Source organism: Octopus sinensis, linkage group LG3 (assembly GCF_006345805.1).
Source record: "Octopus sinensis linkage group LG3, ASM634580v1, whole genome shotgun sequence".
Lineage (NCBI taxonomy): Eukaryota > Metazoa > Mollusca > Cephalopoda > Octopoda > Octopodidae > Octopus > Octopus sinensis.
The window spans coordinates 118,662,921-118,687,095 of record NC_042999.1 but is presented as its reverse complement, the minus strand read 5'-3'; the positions used below and the strand labels follow the sequence as shown (position 1 = coordinate 118,687,095).

General features: G+C 33.4%; 1 protein-coding gene across 1 annotated transcript in view; it reads right to left on the bottom strand.

The window, feature by feature from the left end:
• LOC115209871 (retinal guanylyl cyclase 2-like) overlaps window positions 1-24,175 on the bottom strand; it is an 870,127-nt gene that overhangs the window by 169,477 nt on the left and 676,475 nt on the right. The window contains exons 7-8 of the mRNA XM_029778448.2: window positions 17,523-17,606; window positions 5,306-5,410 (exon numbers count right to left, since the gene is read on the bottom strand). Coding sequence (XP_029634308.2) covers window positions 5,306-5,410; window positions 17,523-17,606 — 189 coding nt within the window. The remainder of the gene's footprint in view (window positions 1-5,305; window positions 5,411-17,522; window positions 17,607-24,175) is intronic.

Sequence of the window (24,175 nt, the reverse complement as noted above, 5' to 3'; positions counted from 1 at the left end):
GCTAGAAACTCTGTGCCTTTATTTTTATCCCAGTTAGATCAAAGGATATTAAAAGGTTTACTTTGTACTCATAGTAGATGTAGCATTCATATACTTGGAATTAATGCAAAGATGAGACATTAGATTTTTTTTCAACATAAAAACAAGACATACCCCTTTATTTTATCTGTTTACCTATATAATAGTACAGATGTATATTAAAAGTGTGCAACCAATATACTTTTCAACTATTTCTATTTATTTCAGTTTCTGCTCTATTTATGGATACATAGTACCATTAAAAAATTACATTTGTCAAAGACTGCTGAAGTTTACACAATTCTAGTATTCAGCATACTATGTCTCTGTATCAATATTACAGTTATCTTTGAAATAATAGTACAATAAGTGGAAAACTTTAAGAGTAGCTGAAGTGTATCTAAAATATTATTGAATTTGTTGATCTCCAAACTGAATTAATACCAATCAATATGTCAGTACTGTTATGGACAATGCTTGAAGTAATATATTTGCAATGTTATAGAGTGAAAATTATAGATTATCATAAATGTTGCAAAAATAGGGGAGAAATTTTGTAAAAGCTATAGAAATCTATTGTAGAATTTAATAAATTGTGCACTTTTCAGATGAAATAGCTCATTGTAATAGATGAGAATAAGCAATACAAAAGTCAAGAGTTTGATATGCTAATTGATAATTAAATTACAAAAACTACCTTACCTGATCAATCAAATGAAATAAAATCTTATTTTATGACTACTAAGTGAAGAATGTACTGTTATACTATACTTTATTTACTGTTCTTGGAAATTGCCATTGCAAAATAGTATTATATAGTTTGGTGAATTAAAATGACCTCAGTGAAGAATATTGCAAATATTGGTGAACTTTTACAAAAGAAAGTAAGCTAGTGATTTTTAACATTATAAACCGAGATGATATTATTACTTGTCTTATTGAACAAATTACATTAGTTCCCCTCAAGAAGCTTAAGAGCATTTCATTGTTATATTTGCCCAGTGTCCTGAATTGTTAAATTCAGTTTATTATCAGTGATGTATATCTAACTTGTTTGCATGATGATAGCTATTTCACTGAATTATTGAAAGGCAATTTAAACGGAATGTTACCTAAAAGCATTATCTTTGCAGTCTAGAATAGACATACTGATGTTTATTATAATTATCACTGCATGATAAGATATAAACATCGAAGGATATATGAGTTTAGGATGCTTCAAGATACAACTAGCCATCAAATGAAACAAGGTAATCCAGAATAAATAAGAATATAATTCATATGAATAAAAAAGTTTTTAAAACATCTTATAGTCAGAAAATGCCTATGTATTGGGAAATGTAAAGCAAAAATGCAAAGAACATACCAAAATTTAATTCATTTAAAAGAGTGGGCAATCTGTTTATTTTATTGTTTCATATTAATAGTTGTTGACAGCTGAGCTGTTAAGACCTTGTAAGTTCAATCCATACAAGCAGGTTGATTGTTGCATAAGATAGCATGTTACTACAACTCTGACTCTTTCCATTTATTTTGAAAATAAATATATGTCAGCTTCATTAGTAAATAATTAAATTTAAACAGACTTTCTTTTGCAGTCTAGATTTTCTTAATGCCTATCCAGATATATTTCTTTACTACCCACAAGGGGCTAAACACAGAGGGGACAAACGGATTAAGTCGATTACATCGACCCCAGTGCATAACTGGTACTTAATTTATCGACCCCAAAAGGATGAAAGACAAAGTCGACCTCGGCGGAATTTGAACTCAGAACGTAACGGCAGACAAAATACAGCTACGCATTTCGCCCAGCATGCTAACGTTTCTGCCAGCTCACCGCCTATCCAGATAACAAAGTCATTAATGTATGGGGTCAACAAACTTACAAAATAAGAATACTTGCACACACAAATACAAACTTACACACACACACACACACACACACATACTACTTTGGTCCAAAGAATTTTACATTATTTTGAAGTGCATGAATATACTTGATTTTACATGCACACACTCATATCTATCTATCTATCTATCTATATATATATATATATATATATCCACACAACACTCTCACCACTCATACAAAACACACACAATACGCACAGACATATTGCACATATTTTTATTTATGAGTTTATATTATTGATGAATATTAACATCTATATATATTAGTTTTGCTCATTTAAATATGTTATAATCCTTAAAATGATAGATTGACATAGCACCCACCTTAGTATACAGTATACTTAGTAAAACAGTAAAGACATGACTATCTCTAACTGCTTACTACATACTCTGGTATTTCACATATTTCTCTTTACTTATAGTGACTAGGTTATGCCATTTGTCACATGGGAGGGTGTGCCATTATTAATTAGCTATAACATCTCCCCGTTTAAGTTTTTCTTAGGAAGTGTCATTTTATTTAGCAATAATCTTTTTTATTCCTACCCACCTCCCTTCTTTGACTATTTTTTTCCATACAATTTAACATGTTTTGCACTTGGCATCTATTTTCAGGAACTCTATGTTTTCTTTTCCACTCACTTCTATGCTTAGGTTCAATCACCTGCAGTGGCATTGGTACTTGGAACATATTATACAACCATTCCATCAGTTCCTCCAACCTCTTGGGTTCACTCTCCATAAATCTTTTTTTCAGTTTGTTCATGTGTCTCTTATATATGCCTTTTCTACTTTTTACCCAATACATCATTTTACATATGCATTTGGTAATTAAGCCATCTTCCAACTCTGCTTTCCATTCTTGTATGCCCTCATATACACCTTTCCACCAACTTTAAAGTGTCTTGCTATGTCTTCCCTGGTAATTTTTCTTTTCTTGCCAGGTAGCAATTTACTAAAGACTGATTTTACTTACTTTGAAAACATCAGCTTTGCTTGTGATCTACTTACTGGTGCATTTAGATTTGGTATTACACAGTGCACTCTTAAAAATTGTTGTACAGCTACCTCACCTGTGACTTCCTTATTCGGTTTTCTAAAGGTTCTTTTGAAGGTATCAACAAAGCATTCTGTGTGTCCACTAGATCTGGGCTGTTGGGACACTACAGTTAAGTGTTCTACTGCAAACATTTCACAAAATTTTTAAAATTTGCTAGACACAAATTGTGTTCCATTGTCAGACCCTATCTTGTCTGGGATACCAAATTTTGCAAACAATTTGTGTAAAAAATTTATCACTGTTGAAGAGGTTGATTTTTTACCCTCACAATTTTCAGGTCATTTCTAAAAACTATCAACTACCACTAAGTAGTAAGAACTGTTTAAAGGACCAGTGAAATCAATGTGTAGTCTCGACCGTGGAACATCTACTTTTGAACAATGTTTACTTTGTATTCTGGGCATTTTTTAATTTTGTTTTGGTTTACATACAAGTACTCCACTCTGTTTTACTGCAATTTTTCAGTCCCTCAGCTGCATTCGAACCTTTGATTGAACCGACTATACTTCCACACAAAACATTCATGGGTGTACTCTATACTTTGAACACTTCCATCCACTCTGTGCCAAATAATTTATGTGAACTTTTTAACACATATATCTTTGCCTTTTTCGTTTGACCTCGAAATGATACACTACACACGAATTCACCCAAAAAAATATAATCTTTCTCCCATAACACCATTACTACCTTTTTAGATTTAATTAATTTTGGCTTATCAACATATTTCCCTGTTTTTTCGTTTATAATGGTGATGTTATTACCAATGTCCAACTGCATTTTAACACTTGGATTTCTGATTTTCACCAAACTTCCTCATCGTTGTGATACCAATTTCTTTCAATGATATACTATTCATTCTTTTTCCTTTGTTCTGATGTTTTATGATCTTCATTCTACAGTGTATCTTTATATGTCCTATATTTCCACAATGAAAGTACTCCACTTTTTTAAAAGGGCAATTCCTTCCTCAGATATATACCTCCACATGCAAAACATGGGTTTATTTCCTGATTTTTGTCATGTTTTTTGAAAACATCTTATCTCTGTTCTGACTATTTCACACTTGCTTTACTTGGAAACAATCTTTACATTCAGCTTCCTGTATGTTGTGTCTTAATTTGACTATCCTTTCATATCCTTCTGACACTTGTTTTGTTCCAGCTTTGCAAGAATTCTAGTTCTAACTTCTGCATCCTTTTCAGTAATAAGCCCCTGTGTAAAAATCAGGCCTTTGAACATATCTGGCATTAATTCATCCAGCTTAAACTTCTCACATTCCCTGTTTCCTCTACCAGCATATGTGATGTAGTCCTCATTGTTTTTATCTATGTTCAGATATTTCCAACATGTGTTGAACAATGAGCCTTTTTCACAGAAAATTTTACACAATATATCTATTGTGTCATTAAAGTTTGTCTAAAGGTTTTCTTGGGCGTACATAATTACTGTATCTTTCATGTTCTGTTGCCATTAGTTTTCTCAAGATTAAGCACATTTTCATCTCGTCGTCTCTATCTTTACATTCTTTCTCAAAGATTTGTTAATATTTTCTGTAGTATGCTTCAAAGGTAACTCCTTTGTCAAGATCGTATTTGAACTCTATTATGGAATTCACAACATAGTCAGCGAGAACACTTTTTCTGAATTTCCTAATGACTTTGTTAATTGCAGCATTTGTGGCTGTAGTAGTAATTGTTGTTGTTGTTGGTCATGGTATTGTTGTTGCTTCAGCTGTTGTTCTTGCAGTTTTAGCTGCTATTGCTACTGTTTTTGCAACTCAAGCAAACTGGCCAACAAATTTTCCATAATTTCACGATTTTCTTTTCATAAAATTCTCACAACAAAAACTTTTTTGAGTTTGTTAACTCCTTGTGAGCTGATAAAATCCACGTCGCCACTGTTATAATCCTTAAAAGTAAAACCAGTAATGATACAACTATCTCTGATCACCTACTATGTACTTTGGTACATCATGTACTTCTCTTTATTTATAGTGACTAGGTTATTTCATTTGTCACATGGGAGGGTGTACCATTATTACTAATTCCCTACAACAACATAGAAGTTTTTTTGCATATGTATCTTAATTTTCATTAATATCCCATAGTTTTGTGCATATGTGAATAGAACTGAGAGAGAGAGAGAGAGAGAAAGAGTAAGAGTATATGTGTGTATGTGAGTCACTGACTCTGTGTGTGTGTGTGAGGGAGAAAGAGGGAGAAAGTACTTGTTCCACGTATTTACAAGAAGTCAAATAACCAACTATATCGACTCTGTCTGAAAACTTTTAACTAAGAAGAAAACATTTACCTCCAAACTTCCTCTTGTACAATATTCTGTGATAAATGAAGGTCTTGCTGGATCATTTAAAAACCCAATAAATGGATTTAAATTTTCATGTCGAAGTTCTCGGAGCTTCAAAAGAAGAGAAAGTTTAAAAGGAATTCAATCAACTTTTAATTTAACAATGATAAATAATATAATGTAAACAATAAGTTGTTAGCAAAATGAGTTTTTACCCAGTTGTTTTCATTTCCAATGATCAATATTCATGGAAACAAAAACCTTGGATTCTTGAAGTTTAACAGTATTCATAGCATAAATGCACGTTACTTTTTTTAATATGTTCAATGATTTTGCAGCCAAATATATTTGTTGCATCAGTTTTGTATTCCAATAAACCCAAATATATTGTTCTCAAGCAACAGCTTTTCAGACATATATGCACTTTATCACAATTTAAAGAAATGAATCCATAATTTACAGGCCTATAGGGATTGAACTGAATGCTCAGAAAAGCCGTTTTGTTTTTACCATAGAATGCTTTTCTTAATATCAAATTCTCTGCAGTACATAGTGAGTGGGGGGGGGGGTACTGTAATTTGTTATCCAAGTATTCAACATTGAAAAATTAATTTCAGTTGTTTGATTAACTCAGAAGCACAGGAATTGTAATTAATAGATACTATTGACAAGTTCAGAACATTACAAATTTTGCCTCCAAGTGAGTTTGAACTATTTTACCTCCAGCATTTATAAGACAGAATTTTCTTACTATGAGGAGGAGTAAACCAAACGTTGCATAGCAAACTGACAATATGTATGCAATTTAGTAAACTATAAAATCTTTTAGTCTGTCTTTTGGCAATAAAACTGCAAGATTCTCATTCTATTTATAAAAATACATTTTTTTGCACATGGAGCTCATTTCTGCAGTATTTTTAACAATTTAGAAATGAAAATTAAACAAAATAAGAATCATAATGCAACAAAAGTTTTGTCAAAAACTTTGCAATATCAGTCTTTTATGTAAATAGTTTACAATATCATTCAGTAAACATTTGATAAAGTCATATTTTACAAATTCAAAATAATCACTAAACTGGCATTATTGTGATAAAAATATCCTAATTTAAGTGACAACAATAGGCTTCCAATCCAAGATAGTAATTCATAACTCTTCAGAATGATTTGTCTTGTCTTTTTTTAGAACATTTTTCTTGGTATTTCTATGATACTTGAAGTTAGATAGCACTCTAATCTATCACAATGGAAGTTTTGCTACTTTATATTGTATTTATTTTCACATTTCCTTTCTGATGAATATATATAATTCTTTAGAGATAATTTAATGCAGACTTGTGGAATCAGAAAATTATATATCAATGTTTGATTTAACTGAAGTATCCTACACTTAATTCCCATAATGACAACAGTTTTTTTGGAGGGGAGCCAGCAGCATTTAAATACTTTCAAGAAAATATAATTCAATACTCTTTGTCATTTTTTTTTTTTATATTAATCTATTCAATTAAGAGACTTTAAAATGAATTTTATACCTAGGTACTTGAACTCCTTATTTGACTGGTAAAAGAACTTTAATTTCTTGTTACAATTTCAGATATCCATAATGTCTCCTTGTTGCTGTTGCTCATTACATGGATTCAGTGAATAGTTCATAGGCTGACTATGAAAGAGTGATGCTAGAGCTGTGCAGTCTTACATGTATTAATTTCAACTCCTTCATTGTTTCTTTCCAGGTAAACCGACATCTAATTGTTCAAACGAAGACTTCAAAAATAACTAGTAGGAACTTCTCTTGAAAATGGACAAAATTTGGCATCATGGTTTTATCAAGTACTAGCAGAAAAAGGATTTAGCCCCAAAGGACATACATGCTGACATGTTTGCTACATTTGGGGATGACAGTTTAAATTAATCAACAGTGCAAAAGTGGACAGCTGAATTTAGTAGGTGAGGGAGAGTCTTGACAATGGCCCAAAATTTGGACATCCTGCAACTGCCACCACCAAGGAAAGCACAGATTGTGTTCAACACATGACAATTCATGACAGACTATTGACTATAAATCAAGTATCCAATGTTAATTAGCATATTACGAGAGTTGAGAATGTTCTGCACAATGAACTTGGCATGATGAAGGTTTCTGCTCAGTGGGTGCTATACCTGATCAAAAATGCTCCAAGTTGATCACATCATGAGAAAATTTGACATTGTTTGAAAAAGATCCAGCTAGTTTCATTGAACGTTGCCTATTCCAAGATATGTGTTGGCTTCATCAGTTTGAGCCAAAGACAAAGAGATAATCTATGCAATGGAAATATCCATCCTCACCTGCAGGGAATGTGATGGCTTCACTTTTGAGGGATGCAAAAGGCATTGTGTTCACTGATTATCTTGAAAAGGGCCACGCCATCACTTGAGAGTTCTATACTAACTTGCAGAAGCAGTTACAAATTACTGCAAAGAACAAATACCCATGAAAACTGACGAAAAGGGTCTTGTTTCATCAGAAGAATGCTCCAACATGCAAAATCTTACTTTCAATGGCTGCTATGCATGACTGTCTCTTTGAACTGGTTGATCACCCTTCCTATTTTCTTGATTTGGCTTCATCTATCATTTGTTCTCCAACATGGTAAAACACTTGGCAAGGAACTTGTATCACAATGATGATGATGTCATATCTACTGTTGATAACATTTTTTAATCAACAGAAGGAAAGCATCTTCACCAATGAGATCCAAGCATCACAACTTTGATGGAAGAACTGTGTGGATCACAAGGGGGACTATGTTGAAAAATAAACCTCTGTTAGTCACGTTCCATTTGAGTACCTTGCCCAGCCTCATACTCAGGCACTGACATTCAAATAGTATAATAATATCAATGATTACAGAAAGATAATAGTATAAAAAAATAATAAATAAGTAATATTGCAATGGGAAATTGATTCAAAAACAAAGGATTAGAGTAGATGGATTTCTAATAACATATACGAGTCTGAAGGAAAAAATGAAAACATAGATGAAAAGCTTGACTTTTGCTTTGATATAATTGGCACTTTGCTAATGTAAAGTAGATGATAAGGTTTGAAAAATATAGCTACACAATATGCATATTTGTATGTATATATGTACATATGTAAACATGCATGTGCATATGCATGCATGTGTATATATATGCATATGTTTGTAAAATTATTTACATAACATACCTACATAATGTATTAATGATAAGCATATACTTTCTATTATTGATATACATACATAATGCATTAAGAAGGAAGAAACTGAAAAGGTTCAGCTTTCTAATAAGAAGACTTTCCAATGATAGTAACAGATATTCTGCCAATACTTTACAAACACTGGTCAATTGCCAGATTACTCAGTTTTGCCAACTTAATGGACTGGAGCAATAACAAATGAAGTGTTTTCCTTTAGAACATATGTTGCCTTGTCCAGGAAACAAAACCACAATCTTACAATCATGAGTCCAACACTCTAACCACTAAGCCACGTGCCTGCACAACCTTCATCTTAGATTAAGAATATATGAGAATATATATATGTATGTGTGTGTGTATGTGTGTGTGTGTGTGTGTATGTATGTATGTATGTATGCATATTGTGGTGTTTACTTATTTATTTACTTTGTATTTAAATTTAAATGCCATATGTGGGTACTTTTGTGTGATACCAGCACAGGTGTTTTTTACATAACACCAGCACCAGTGGGGTTGCCAAGTAGCTTGCAAGACAGAGACATCTCAGTTGAGAGAGGAGGTAGACCCAAAGGAAGTGGCTGTGTGGTAGGCAAGAGGTTAGAATATAATTGAATGAAAGAAACAGTTCTCTTATTATGGAGGAAATATTTGACTACCTTAGTGGGACAAGGAGGGAGGGAAAGGTGGGAGAGGGTTAAAGAGAAAGACAGGGAGAGAGAGAGAAATAGATGGTGTTGGAGATTTATTGGGGCCTATAAATGAAGAAGAGACACTCCGTTAGTTACGATGACAAAGGTTCCAGCTGATACGATCAACAAAACAGCTTGCTCATGAAATTAACATGCAAATGGCTGAGCACCGCACAGACACATGTACCCTTAACATAGTTTTCAGAGAGATTCAGCATGACACAGTGTGACAAGGTTAGCCTTTTGAAATACAGGTACTACTCATTTTTGTCAGCTGAGTGAACTGGAGCAACGTGAAATAAAGTGTCTTGCTCAAGGACTCAATGTGTTGCTGGGACTTGAACTCATGACCTTATGATCTTGAGCCAGATGCCCTAACCACTAAGCCACGTGCATTCATGCCTATAAATACACACATACACATATGTATATTTATGTGTGTGTATGTGTATGTGTGTGTGTGTGTGTGTGTTCATATATATATATTGTCATTGGCTCATCCCTTGAATCTGAGGTTTTATTTCTCTAATATTTGTACTGTTAATGCTGGTTATATATGTGGTTAATGGAGTCAAACTTTGTGTAGAATACATGATTGCATTGGCTACATGTGTATGTCAGAGTTGGTTGTGGTCACTGCTGTCTGGCTTCTCATTGTCGTCCCTTCTTTTTTTTATTATTTCACTTTCAAGCAATGTTACATTATCGTTTATGTTTTGTTGGTAGTCAAGAACGTTGGTTATGAACATCTCAAAAGCAAGGGGGTCGAAGCTTGTCTGCTTCAGATTTGACTTTAGCTAATCCTTGCAGTGTCAAAAAATGGCTCCTCTTTGTCTTTTCCTGATTGCCAGCCCATCAACCAGCCCATTGAAGGTGATATTTGATGAGCAGGGATTCAAGTCTGTGGATATTTGCTCTTTCCGTCACAGAGGTATTTGAGACATAGTCAAACCACTTGATGTTGAAGTTTCAGTTAATGAAAATGTACAAGTGTTTTGATGTTGCAATCATACAACGTTCAAGTTTCACAATCATATAGGAGCATAGATATAACAACAGCTTGGTAGATCATAATCTTTGTCTTCAAAGTTATGTCTCTGTTTTTGAACATAAGTTTTGTTAGTTTACCAATAGTTCTGTAAACTGATTCAGTTCATCGTTCTACATTTAGCTCAGAATTGCATTTGATGGAGAGCACCCTTCCAAGGTAACAGGAAGAGAAGGAGGGGTTGAAAGAAGAGAAGGATGGGAGGAGGAAGAAGAGGAGGTTGATGATGATGATGTGGGTGGTGATGATGATATATCACTATCCATGAAGAAAATATGTTTAAAAGTTTAAAATTTGCCTCAGTAAACACTAATTAACATAAAGCCATACAATTAGTATGGCTCTATAAGACAAAGAAACAAAAATTATGTTTTAGATGTCACTTGAAATGAAATTTTCCACCACTTAATGTCATTGAATCATTGCTGAAGGCTATGTCTTTACATCGTGTCTGAAGAGCAATTCTGTCTAAGAAAATCTAAGCCTTTCCAGGCAATACTTTACAACCAGATATTGTTGGTATGCAGAAGTGATGCAAAATTTCCCAACTAGATATACTAGTGTTGCAGATGTGCCTTGTTGAGAGTTTATAAATATTCTGCAGAAATTATGTTGAGATTAGCTTTCCAGCAAATGATGGACTCTCCCATTGAAGACAACATATTTGTATTCAGCTTTTTTGCCAAACACAAATTATCTGTTTATAATGATCAAATGTATGTGTTGAACATTAGATCATTTTCTATTAACTCTTTAGTGTTAAGATTAATCTATCAAAATGTAATGCTTATTTGTTCACATTATTTGGAATTATTCAGGTTCAAGAAGAGTGTCCACAATATTTGCTTGTAACTTTATTAATTTTTCCATACTAATTTGAATTTTTGTCTGAGCATGTGCACAGCCTGCCATGTGTCAGGTGTTGAAGTGATCACAGACTAATGTGGGATGACGTGTTTTGTTTAAGAATATAATACAACACCCAGTCTAGGAATTGAAACTATGATCTCACAATTGTAAGTTCAATACCCGAACCACTAGACCATGCGTCCAGGAAATATAAATGTTTTATCTAATATTTTGGAGACAAAACTCTAGAACAATGTATTATAGAAATCTTGCTATGGCTTTTATCTTCCATATCTATGTTTATCAATAAAATAGCTTAGGTATATGTAAGACACTCTTATTGATGGTCTCCAAAATTATATATTTGTATTTTTAATTAATTAAATTCTTCCTCTAAGGAAGGAGCTGATATCTAACAAAAATTTTGAAATTCCATCTTTGAATGTATATTACAAAAACAATATCTCATTTTAAACATGAGAAAGGTCTTGCAGATTTTTACTATTCCACTTATAGATTGTATTTGTAATATTTGAGTTAGTTGGTTGATTTCTTTTTCTGAAAACCCTAACTTATCCAGATTGTCTGTTAGACATTTATTCTCAAAACCAAATGCACCAATTATTATTGGTATGAATGTGAATTTATAATCTGGATACAGCAAGAGGTTTCAAAGCAGTTGTTCATAATTATCTTCTTTCTCTTTGATTTTCAAATAGATATTCACATCAGCAGGATAGCTGACCTCTATGACAGTACATACTTTTTATACTCTTTTCTTATCTGTCCCATACAACAATATCCATTCTCTCATGCTTACATTTGACAGATGTTTTGATATGAAATGTTCTAGCAGTATTCTGTGTGTATTGATGTTTGTGTATATATTCAATAACAGAGGGATTCTCTATATTTATTCTAGGACATTTTTTTTAATGGCATTGTATATTGTATTTGCAACAGTTTTATGTCACATAAGGAGATGATATCTTGATAACATTTTTGAGCAGTATACTAATCACATGTATAATGTCTTCCACAGAGGTATGACATAATCTATATTTTCAGATGCCTTTGGCACTCAAGGGCTTCACTATCATATTTTTTATTGGTATCTAGTGGCAATCTGTTCTTAGATTGAAAATACATTGTTTTGAAGTGTGATGTGATGTAACAGCCACAAGTCCAAGAGAGGTTTTGCTTCATATCAATATTACTGTCTTCTTCAAGTCTTCAGGTAACATACTCAAGCATAGTCTAGTTTTGGTATGCTCAGCATTTCACTTTCAGGTCTTTTATGAGGTATGTTAGTCCAGCTGTTTTGGGGTTGTATGGGTGGTCATAATGAAGAGGGTCCTTCCTGAGGAGCTCACTTCCAGCATATACAATATTGTTTTCTTCACTTTTCAGCACTAAGTTAATGTATTTATTTTTACTGTTGTTGTTTAGCAAGTGTTGACTGAGTGTCGTCTGTGAGAGGCAATATAAAATTCGAAGGCTCTCTGCTCTGATCTCAAGCCTCTACCTCCTTAATTTCTTCTTAGGTAGAGCCTATTGATATTGCTATATTTGTGGAGATTTCCAATTGATGTCAGTACTTTGCAGGCTTAACGTCTAAGAAGTGGTTTTTCCACAAACCAGCCGAGTATCCCAAATGTTAGAATCAGTACTGGTACTGCAAATGCATTGTGGGATATTGTCTTTAGAGATCCAACTGCCATATTTTTCTAACTTTGGCATAATATTCTTGGGTCACTCTATCTTTATTCACAGTACCTTCCGATGATACATCTTCATCAATGCTGACATGCATGTAGCATTCTTTGTGTGGAACAAGAGAGATAATGAGACCATTGATGCACAGGTTTTGAGTCTGGGGACTGATTTTTACCATTCAACAATCAAATATGAACATTTCTTTTGATCAAATTCCATTTATGTCTCAGTTGAAAATGTTATTAATTCCAGCTGATTTTTGGTTTTGTTAATATTTTCTGCATAAATCATGTAGTCATCTACAAAGAAATTATGGGTTACATATAAAATGAACAGAATTACAAAGAGAGACTATCTCCTTGGAACATTCCTTTCAAAATATTTATAAGATTGGAGACACTTGTTCTGTCCTCAGTTCTAAAGTGTACAAATTTTCGCCCAGGTCATTGTAAATTTTTCACTGGCTTCAATTAAGGTAGCAGGCCAAATGTTGGCACTTCAGCATTCATGAGGGGGAAATAGAGTTGAATGCCTTTGTAAATCAAGCTATGCTGTTACAAGGCTTCTACAGTGTTTTTCACTTCAGACAATATAGCTTTGTTTATCAAAAGTTGCACCCCCACTCTCTCTTCTTTCCTCCTGCCTGCTCATCAGTAGCTGTGTTGTAAGACTAGGGATGATCTTGGATAAATTAGTCGAGGCAGTTTGTGTACAGTTTGTACATAGCGTTTAGGTAAGCAACAGGCTGATAGTTTTCTTCCAACTCAGTGATTCCCCTCTAGGCTACAAGATTTGTCTGTGTTATATCAAGACAATTTGGTATGTCAATTTGACCTACCACAGTGCTTTCGAATATATTGGGTCATCCCATAGATAATGCATTTTTATATACTTCTTTTATTTTTAAAAATTAAGATAAACAAAGTTTTTTTTAATCTAAAATTTACTCTTCTTCTTTTTCTACAATGTTTCTCCATCTATATGGCAAGGCCCCTCTTTCAAACTTCACTTGTCCATGATGAAAAATTCTCCTCCAGTACTGTTCTGACCTTGTCTACAGAGTTCATATTTTCTCTATCCAAATGATTTTGAAGACTGTGGAATAAATGATAATCAGATGGAGCAATGTCTGGCGAATATGGTGGGTGGGGCATCATTTCCCTTTGAAAATTGTTCCAGCCTTTGAAATGTCATCCTCTCTGTATGTGGCCGAGCATTATCTTGATGGAAGAACACCTTACATCTTGAAACCAAAGATGGTCATTTTTCTTCTAGCACTCAAGCTGCTCACAGTAGATCTCCTTTGTTATCATTTGGTTTAGGTTTTAAAGTAGAAAAAAAGGTTCATTTGTGAGACGTGACAGCAAAGAAGAGCACACATTCACTCTCTGCACATGATTAGACTCGGAAAGGTGTTGATGAATGGTTGAATGACCAAATCCAAGATTTTCTGTTAGTTCCTCAACAGTTACAATGGGATTTTGTTCCACTTGGGTTTGTAGGACGTCCTCGTTGAGCTCTACAGATCTTCCAGGATGAGACTCATCTTCTAGGCTTTAATTTCTGGCTTGGAATTTCTGGAACCACTGTTGACACTGGCTTATGCTTATTGTCCAATCCCCATATATTGCATTAATATTCCTTGCACTTTCCATTGCATTGAATTAATAAAGCAAAATATGCCAAATATGCTCCTTTGTCACTTCCATTATAGCTTTGAAAAAATAACTATTAGAATCTTTAAATCTTACACAAAGAATAAGGACAAGGTCAAATTACTACCTGTTTTTATAACAAGTTGATGCAGGTAGTTTATCCCGTCCACCATCAACTTTTAATTCATGCAATTGAAAAAAACTGCATTATTTATGGGATGACCCAATATATATTAATGGTTTTCAGTAAAATGTCAGCTTCTTTTGCTACCATCCAATTATTAGGTCTCTTCTAGTTGCCATCCCATTATGCAGTTTGCCTACAGCTACAGATACATACATACATGCATGTATGTATGTACCTATTGCTTCTTCACCAAACTTTTTGGCGCCCTCTGATTCTTCCCCTCTCTTCCTCCCATCCTCCTCCCCTCTTCCTCCCATCCTCCTTAATCCCTTCTTTCTCCTTTTCTCTTGGTCACTGATTCTGTCCCCTGCCTTCCACCCTCTTTGATTCCCTCTCTCTCTGTCTCTCTTTCTCTCTCTCCTGCGACCTGCTGCTTCTTAAACCATTCTGTTGGCCTTCGTATCTCGACCAACATGTGTCCCCGCTACCGAAACGGTAATTATTTCTACGCCAGCTATGTTGTTGTTGTTGTTTTTGTCTCATTTGGTCTAAAGTCGTATGACAACCACCGTTATATATATTTTGTTTATTCATTACTGTTTTCAATTTCGTTTTCGTCTCTTGTATTCACATCCGTCTTGTGCGTTCACATTCCTGTCTTCTACCAAGAAATCTAATGCTTACAGCTTAGTTTTTTTTCTTGGGGCTGGCCGAGTTGGAGCAAATATCAGAATTGAACAGCCGAAATTTGCTATGATGATTCGGTGTCTGACTGAAGATTGAAGGCTTCGAATGATTTGTCTGTGTTCCGTGTTCGTCCCTTCCTGTATTTCACGTTCATTATATATAAAAACATTCATTCTTATATATATATATATATATATATATATATATATATATATATTATATAAAATCCATTCTGTGTGTATCTTCTAGGATCTTGGGCATCCTCCATCTGATTGCGCTCAAATTTGATATAAGTCCAGGTGAGAATGTGACTGATAAAGCCGTAAGGACGTGCATTTGTACATGCAAGTACATCAGCTGTCGCGATCGATACTACACATATGTGAGAAAAATGCATGTGGTGTTTGCGCAAAATAGCTGGCTGGCTTGAAATAATGCCACAAAATGGGACAATCAGACAAGTTGTTTTGAGAAAATTTAGTTTAAATGTTTGACAACTCAGCACTGTCCATTGGACGGGGGGGGGCCTTTTGCTCGTAAATACATATACATGAGTGTGTGTGTGTATCTCATACAAGAAAAGAATCTGTTTGATGATGTCTATTTTAACACACACACACACACATACTTATACAAAGATCAAAAACATGCACCCAAACACACATACAATTCTATACAGAAGAAAAAATATCTAAATATATTAAATATCTTTAGATATTTTTAAAAATCCCTCTATTCTATACACTGTTCAGTTGAGGAGTCTTACTTTGCAGGTGCTTGAGAACCTCACCAGTGCTAGTGCCACATAAGTGGGCTGGAAAATAAGTTCATAAGCTGGCCAAGATACTCTCGTGAAATCTGACCAACTGAGATTTATTTTTTAAAATAGCTCACACACTTTTTCCATCAGTGCTGCAATGCTTGGATCCCATTGGTGAAGAAGCTTTCATCCTGTTGATAAAAATGTCATTAACAGCAGATATGACATAATCACGGCAATACTGGTTTCCAGCCAAAGGTTTCTTCATGTTGAGAAACAAATGATGGTCAGATCAGGAGAATAGGGAGGGTGGTCGGCCAGTTCAAAGGTACAGTCATGTACAGCAACCACTGAAAGCAAGGACTTGTGTACTGAAGTATTTTCATGATGAAACAAGACCCTTTTTGTCAGTTTTCCTGAGGTCATCCCATTCCCTGCTGATGAAACAACCTTGGCCTTCTTTGGAGCAGATGAGGAGGCATGTTTCCACTGCATGTATTGCCTTTGTCCTCTGATTAAAAGTGATGAACTGAATACTCATTCTGGGTTCAGAAACATTCAAAGAAACCAGCTAATCTGTCCCAAGCACTGTCAGATTTCCCCATGATGTAATCAGGCTGGTGCACTTTTGATTTGGTATCACAAGATATAGCAGTCACTGAGCAGAAACCTTCGTCATGCCAAGTTCAATGAGCAGAATATTCTCAACTTTCTCATGGGATATGCTAATAGCATTGGCTATTTGAATTATAATTCATTGCCTGTTATCCATCACCATATTGGAAGCATGATCAATATGTTCCTCAATGGCAGCAACTTTAGAATGTCTAGACCTTGGGTCATCTTCAAGACTCTCCCTTCCCCTTCTTAATTCAGCTGTCTCCTTTTGCATCACTGATAAAGCTGGATTGTCATCTCCTACTGTAGCAACCATGAATGTTGTTTGGGTCTAAATCCATTTTCTACAGGCATTTGATAAAGCCATGATGCTAAATGTTGTCTATTTTCAAGAGAAATCACTACTAGTTACATTTAGAGCCTTGTTTGAACTGCCAGATGTCAGTCTACCTGGAAAAAAACAATGTAGTTATTAATAAGGGCTAAAACTAATGCATACAAGACTTCACAGCTCTAGCATCACTCCTTCATAGTCAGTTATGAACTCTTAAGCCCACCCTCGTAAAAAGCACCTTGTACTTTCTGTTAAGCGGGTGTCATTCAGCTCTAGAAGCCATGCCAAAGTACACATAGAATCTGGTGCATCCCTCTGGGTCATCTGAACTTGTCAAACCATCCAATCCATGCCAGCTTGGAAAATGGGAAGTTTAATGATGACAATGATGACGAGGGTGATGATTAAAATATATACATTAATCCATCCCATGTATTAACAGGGATCCCCTGCCTTCACATGCCATAAAACAAACATTCGCATATCAAAATAAATGATGCTTTTAATAGTTCCTTACCAATTTTAGATGGCTCATTAATTTAGGCCGACTTTTCATATCAGAATGTTTAATTTTCAAGTCTTTTACGTAGATCATGTCTCCCTGGAAAAGTGGAGAAAATAGAAATTTTCTGTCAAGCATCAAAATTTAAGAAATCTATCAATTTAAAACTTTTTTGTTAGAGAAATCAATTTCCTAAGATCCCAAAATAAAACTCTCACATTTAAAAATTTATTTATACATTCATTTATTTATTTATTTGCTTTTTAATTTTCAAAGCACTATAAAAGAACAATGTATTTTCTGAAAAACATTTTATTATTTTTTTAGGGATATTTTTGAATCAAAAAGAAAATAACTCTATGAAATTTGTTTTTCAATTATTTTAATTGAATACTTGTTGAAAGTTGCTCTATCTTTATTACAATTGCAAGTTCTCAATGAAAATTTCTAAAGCATGTTTACATGTATAATTTACTTTGTTGTTTTGCACAATTATTCCCACTTCCCATCATAGCCATTATTACATTCTAAATAAATTAAATTTGTCTAAAAAGAAAGTAATCATTTAAAATTATGTAATCATTTCAAAACACATGCAAATTGTTATGGTGAAATATTTTTCTCTTCATTGTTTTGTTTTTTCAGATATAAAAGAAATTTCATCTCCTTATCAATTCAGAGTTTGTTTATGAGTAAATAAAAATAAGCAAAGAAATAAGTAGAAGCATTTCTTAAGGTAATATGGCATTGCATATACTCATCTGCTTTTTTTGTGATAACAGATTTGGTTAAATGAGAACTGCAGCTAGTTAGTTACTTCAGTGTATGTCTATGCAGTTTAATGTCAAGGATTCATAGAGGTGGGTGAGCTGGCAGAATCATTAGCACATTGGACAAAATGCTTAGTGGCAGTTCATCTGTCTTTATGTTCTGAGTTCTAATTCTACTGAGGTTGACTTTGCCTTTCATCCTTTCAGGTTCATTTAACCCTTTAGCATTTAAACCAGCTATATTTGGCCCAAATATTCTACATATTTTAGGTTCAAACTGGCCAGATCCAGCGTCTCACACCTACTCTACAATGCCTTTAGAGAATAAAAACAATCATATCATCGAAACCCCGAAGGTATGAGATAATGCATGATTAATTCAAAACAATATGCATAAATAAGTATTATATTTAACAGAATAATCTGAATGCTAAAGGCTTAAATAAGTATCAGTTGAACACAGATTGATGTAATCGACTTAGTCCCTCCCTCAAACCTGCTGGCCCAGAGATAAAATTTGAAACTAATATCAAGGTTTCATATACCACCACTTGTGCTTTACCTCAATCTATCAAGTGTAGCTATGCTGAAGAGACACATCTCACTCATATCAACAACAGGAGTACAACAAAAATGATAATTTACTCTACTCTTGTATCATTTGTGAGCTATAATTATACTACATATAAAAAAAAACCCTAAAAAATCTGTTACTTAAAAATTTTTTCATTGCGGTTCAACCAGCTAACAACAACAGAAAAATCTCACTTGAATCGCACTCTACCATTACAAAAAGAAAATCAAAAAAGTAGGACAATTTGGATAATGCAGTCCTGAATACACAATACCTAAAATAAAGACAAGATGGTACAGATGGAAGGAACAATGATTTAGATTGTTATGGGTAATAACATAAAGTCAAAATATTTATAAAAAAGTTAGGCTCAAGGACAGTAAAGTCGGAATGATTATTTAACTCTTTAGCATTCAAATTACTCTGTCAAATGTAATACTTATTTATCCACATGGTTTCATGCATTATCTTGTAGCTTTTAGACTTTGATGATCTGAACATTAAATTTTTAGAATGTCATTATAGTGTAGATGTAAGCAGTTGGATCTGGTCAGTTTGATCATAAAACAGGTAGGATATTTTGGTTGGATATAAGCAGTATAAGTACTGAAGGGTTAATATATCTATAGCCCATTAGTAGGAACCATTTCAAGTATAAGAGTGATACAATAGTCAGGTATTCAAATTTTGATACATTATGGTATGCCTTAAGGCTCTATGCCTAAGTCTATCTAATTTACAAGAAGTTACACTTTTATCTGAAGTAGTATTAATAGGAAAGAAGTGTTCTTTTACACAAAAATATACTCCAGCCAAACGCAATTCTTAAAAATAACTATTAAGTAATTAAAAATAAGAATCAACTATCATGAAAAATAAATGTTAAGCAACATGGTAGATTGTAGCATTTTCATTCATAGCCTTATTCAATAGATGTTGAGAATTTTTAGTCTTTTCTGAACAAGTACATAAAGCCTGGTAGAGCAGAGTGCCATGTAATTTGTTGATGTATTAAATACCAGGAATGAGGAACAATAAAAAGAGTCGTTGCAAAGAAAATTATCTTAAAACTCAGCAACAGCCTTTTTAATGTTCCTTTTACACAAGATGCACTTGACTGTTAAAGCAGATATTTATACTTCAAAGAATGTATTTAGTGATTTTTGGTATGAAATAAGTATGGCTGAAATTGTAAATTAAACTCTTTAGATTTTGACATGTATTTTATTGTAGATGCAGAAGTTTTATGCTGTGAATATACATATTCCATTGAGAATACAAAAGCTGCATTGCATAGTTGACAATGCTTATTTTATTGAGTTACAGGTGATTTGAATGATAGAATATCAGACTATTAAGCAAATTTTTATATTTAATGTCTTATTACCAACACTTTTCTTTCCATAGAGAATTTTTTTATCAGTCTGAGCATAGTTATTGCATGTAGCAGAAGTGCTATAAAATAAACATGTCTTCGGCAGAGTAAAAGGTAAAGTCCTCTAGCTTTGCACTGCAGAACACTTGGTTCAATGCTGAAAGAGACTTGTATTTTTTCTCCTTTCCTCTTTGTCATTGTTCTGATACCAACCAGAAAATTAGGACCCGTATTTAATTATTTGCTCTTTCTAAATAATCTTAAACTGTCTGTAAAATCAGAAGAGATTAACAATTTGATGCAAGCTGTTTATGTAGTGAGTACAGACGTACAAAAGGAGATGAGTATCACAAAGTGTGTGACAGTTGCTACACACAGGAGAAAATGGGAGAATATCTGTGGAATAATATCACCTAATGAAGGAAGACTGACAAACCTAGAGGAAACAGGATATAAATACTTTGCAGTACTGGAGTTAGCCAATACAGTATCTAGAAAGAGGTAAAAATGAATACAAAAGAATTACTTTGATAGAGTAAGGCTCTGAAAACTAATCATTATTCCAGAAACCTTGTATGTGCCATCAACACTTGAGCTATAGCTGTTGTTTGCTACAGTGCAGCCATATTTGATGATACACACACATTTTATCATGGCGACGCTTGTATTCCTTTTGTGCAAGGCTCTCACATTCACTTACCAAATGGGTCACATTTTCCACACTCTTTCCACAGAATCTGCATTTCTGGGTGTCAGAAGTTTTATAGATGTTATACTTCACTGAATTGATAGTGAGGGCCTGGTCTTGTGCAGCAATGATCAGGCTTTCAGTAGTAGCTTTCAAATCACCTTGCTCAAGCCATACACACGATGCTGTATTATCCTTAACATCCTGTGTATTCCTTTCAAATTGTCCATGCATTCTCATTTCATGAAGGTCTTCTTTTCTCTTATCCTCAGCTCTTTGATTAAACTCTTCCTTCCCCATCATTTCACCTGCATTTACACCCATATCTTTTGTAGCATATTGAAGCAGGTCTTCATTACTATTTATCAAATACTCAGCAAGCATTTTCTTGTCATTCCTTATACAATGGTCTATAATAATTAATCTTCTTCTATCACTCTGGTGAGCTGGCAGAATCTTTTGCACACTGGGAAAAATGCTTAGTAGCCTTTTGTTCATCTTTACAGGATAGGTAAAATTAATACCAATTCAATATTGGGGTCAATGTAATTGACTAGTCCCCTCCCTCAATTTCAGGCCTTGTAACTTCAGTAGAAAGGATTATTATTATTATCGTTATTATTATTATTGATAATAATAATGAGTGCACATGGCTTAGTGGTTAGGGTGATGCACTTAAGACCACTAAATTATGGTTTCAATTCCTAGGCTAGGTCATGCATTGTGTTCTTGAGCAAAACACTTCATCTCACATCGCTCTATGATCACTTTTCAACACATGATATGTGGTACACTGTGCACCTGTTCAGACAAAGTTGATTTGAAGGAGGGAGTGAGCTAATGTGTAGCACAAACATTTGATCACAATAAATAAACCATTTGTGCAGGTCGTTTGGCAAAAGCTGAACACTCATACATCATCTTCAACAGGAGAGTTCATCATTATCCTTTTTACAATGTAAGGTAATTTTAGAAAATAATTTTCTGCATAATTTATAGTATATTTTAAATAAATGTTAAAGAACCTTTTTGATTCTGGTATAACCTATAATATAATATTAGGTCACTAAGAAATTAAAGTACTTATATTGAATACGTTCAAGTAAGCATTCACAATAAAATTTGTTTTGTTATCTTATTTTTCCAAAAATAAAACAATACGGCTAATATAATATCTGGCCAATATTTATAACCACTTAATTGTTTCAGATATTCTTTCATTATGTGTAATGAACATAAAATGTAGAATTATAAATATGGAAAAGAAAAATACTAAGGAAGTGTTCTAAAAACACCATAATGACTTTAATGTGATGTAGTACAACTTTCAAACTTGCATTGACAGAAACACATTGATGGAGTTTAATACTAAGCAACACATCTATAAAATGACAATAAAATTGCATCTATCCGAACAAGTGACTATAAAATATAACTGAACTAAAGATAAAAAAATTCAAAGAAAAGTTGTTTTGAGTGCTTTATAAATTTCCCCATGATAGTCATCTCTAATATACACTGTTTAAAATATTACTTCTTATCTGCATTGCAGTTTGATTCTGTTTGCTTACTATTTACAACAACAAAAATAATGATAATAATTTGTCAACAGTAAATAGAAAACAACTATTCCTGAATCACATGCACACATACTGAATTTTAGTGCATAGAATGTATATAATAGTATCCACCAAAAAAAAAAAGTAACTAAAGAGCAGCAAGCACTGTAAAAGGATAATTTTTTTAGATATGGACATATGTTTCAAAGAGGTTTACTGAATAGAATTATCTACAGAATTTTCCTAAGATTATCTGAATTCTTCTGTTTCTTTTGCAGCTAATCCAGTTATTTAATATAAACCACCAGATAATTCAATAAAGTAAGCCAAACAAATTTCTCTATCTTCTAAATCCTTTAGGTCATTTTCTCTTCTCCCACTAACTTTATTAGGGAACTGTTACCATCTTATTGACTGCACAGTCAAATTATAAAAGTTACTGAATACATAAGTTACAGTGTAATAACTTATCAGTTGATTCTCATCCTCTCTTCAACCAAACAGTTACTTTAAATTTTAAAACTTAAATGAATTTTTAAAGTATACTCTATTTTATCTTTTCTGACTCAGATATTTAATGAAAATTTAGGAAATTATTTTACTTTTAAGTATGAACAAATACATAATGAAGCAAATGGTTAAGATTTTTCAACTTTATTTTGAAAACTAGCAGTATAGCCGGGCGTTGCTCGGGTTTGTTTTCTTTTCAACCCTTTAAAATTGAAATTTTTGAAAAGTAAAAATTTGCATTATGTAGCTTGTTATTCTCTTTCTGGGAACATTTTTTCTGGTTGAAATACACCGAAAAATGGCGACGCAGCAGTCAAAAAACCGTAAAAAATAGGGATTTTCATAGAAAAAAAGCACCTTTTTGATGTAAATAATTTTTGGTCTTAACATGGTCCGATTTGAATTTTTCTTCTACGGAATGAAGAGCAAGACTTCTTCTATCATACTCTCAATTTTGGTTAAACTGCGCCAGAGGGTCTCAGAGGAGATAGTGTTAGTTGAAGGCTATCAAACCTGCCAAACACAGACAACTTCAGCTTTATATATAAAGATAAGCCATTCCAAAACAACATCTGTACCAATCTATAGTAAGTTAACAATATAAATGGCTTTTTCTTCATCATGACAAAAGAGATGAATCACTGAAGGAAAAGTAGGTCACTTACATAGTTATGAACAGAAATACTCATAATCAGAAAATTTTGCAAATGTCTAAACTACACATTATAACTTAGAAAATGTATTAATGCATTAGAAAAATTGCTTGAAACAGATGTCTGAAAGTATTAGGGAAATGTTTTTGCCATAGGAAAAGCTACAAGAGACACACACTAATACTCTTTGTACCTTCCTTTCAACCTCTTAAAAAAACTTCATATCAGAGCATAGCCAACTGAAATTAGCTTTATTATTTCAATCCATACAAGCTTGACTGGAACCCAGTTTCAAGCTATTAAACTAGAATTATGCTGCAGAAATACCAGTCTGTCAACAGAGCAAGAAACAATCAAACCAAATATCATTGAAATCTTTATAAAAAATATCCTTAAAAAATAAAATCACAGATTCTGTCTAATTCTCTGAATCAGCAGTATTATAATTGAGCATTCATTCCACTGAAAAATTTATTGTTGGTGCTTTCATTATTATTCCCTAAAGAAAGTTTCTCCCTGAATTTGTCATATCTCTACTC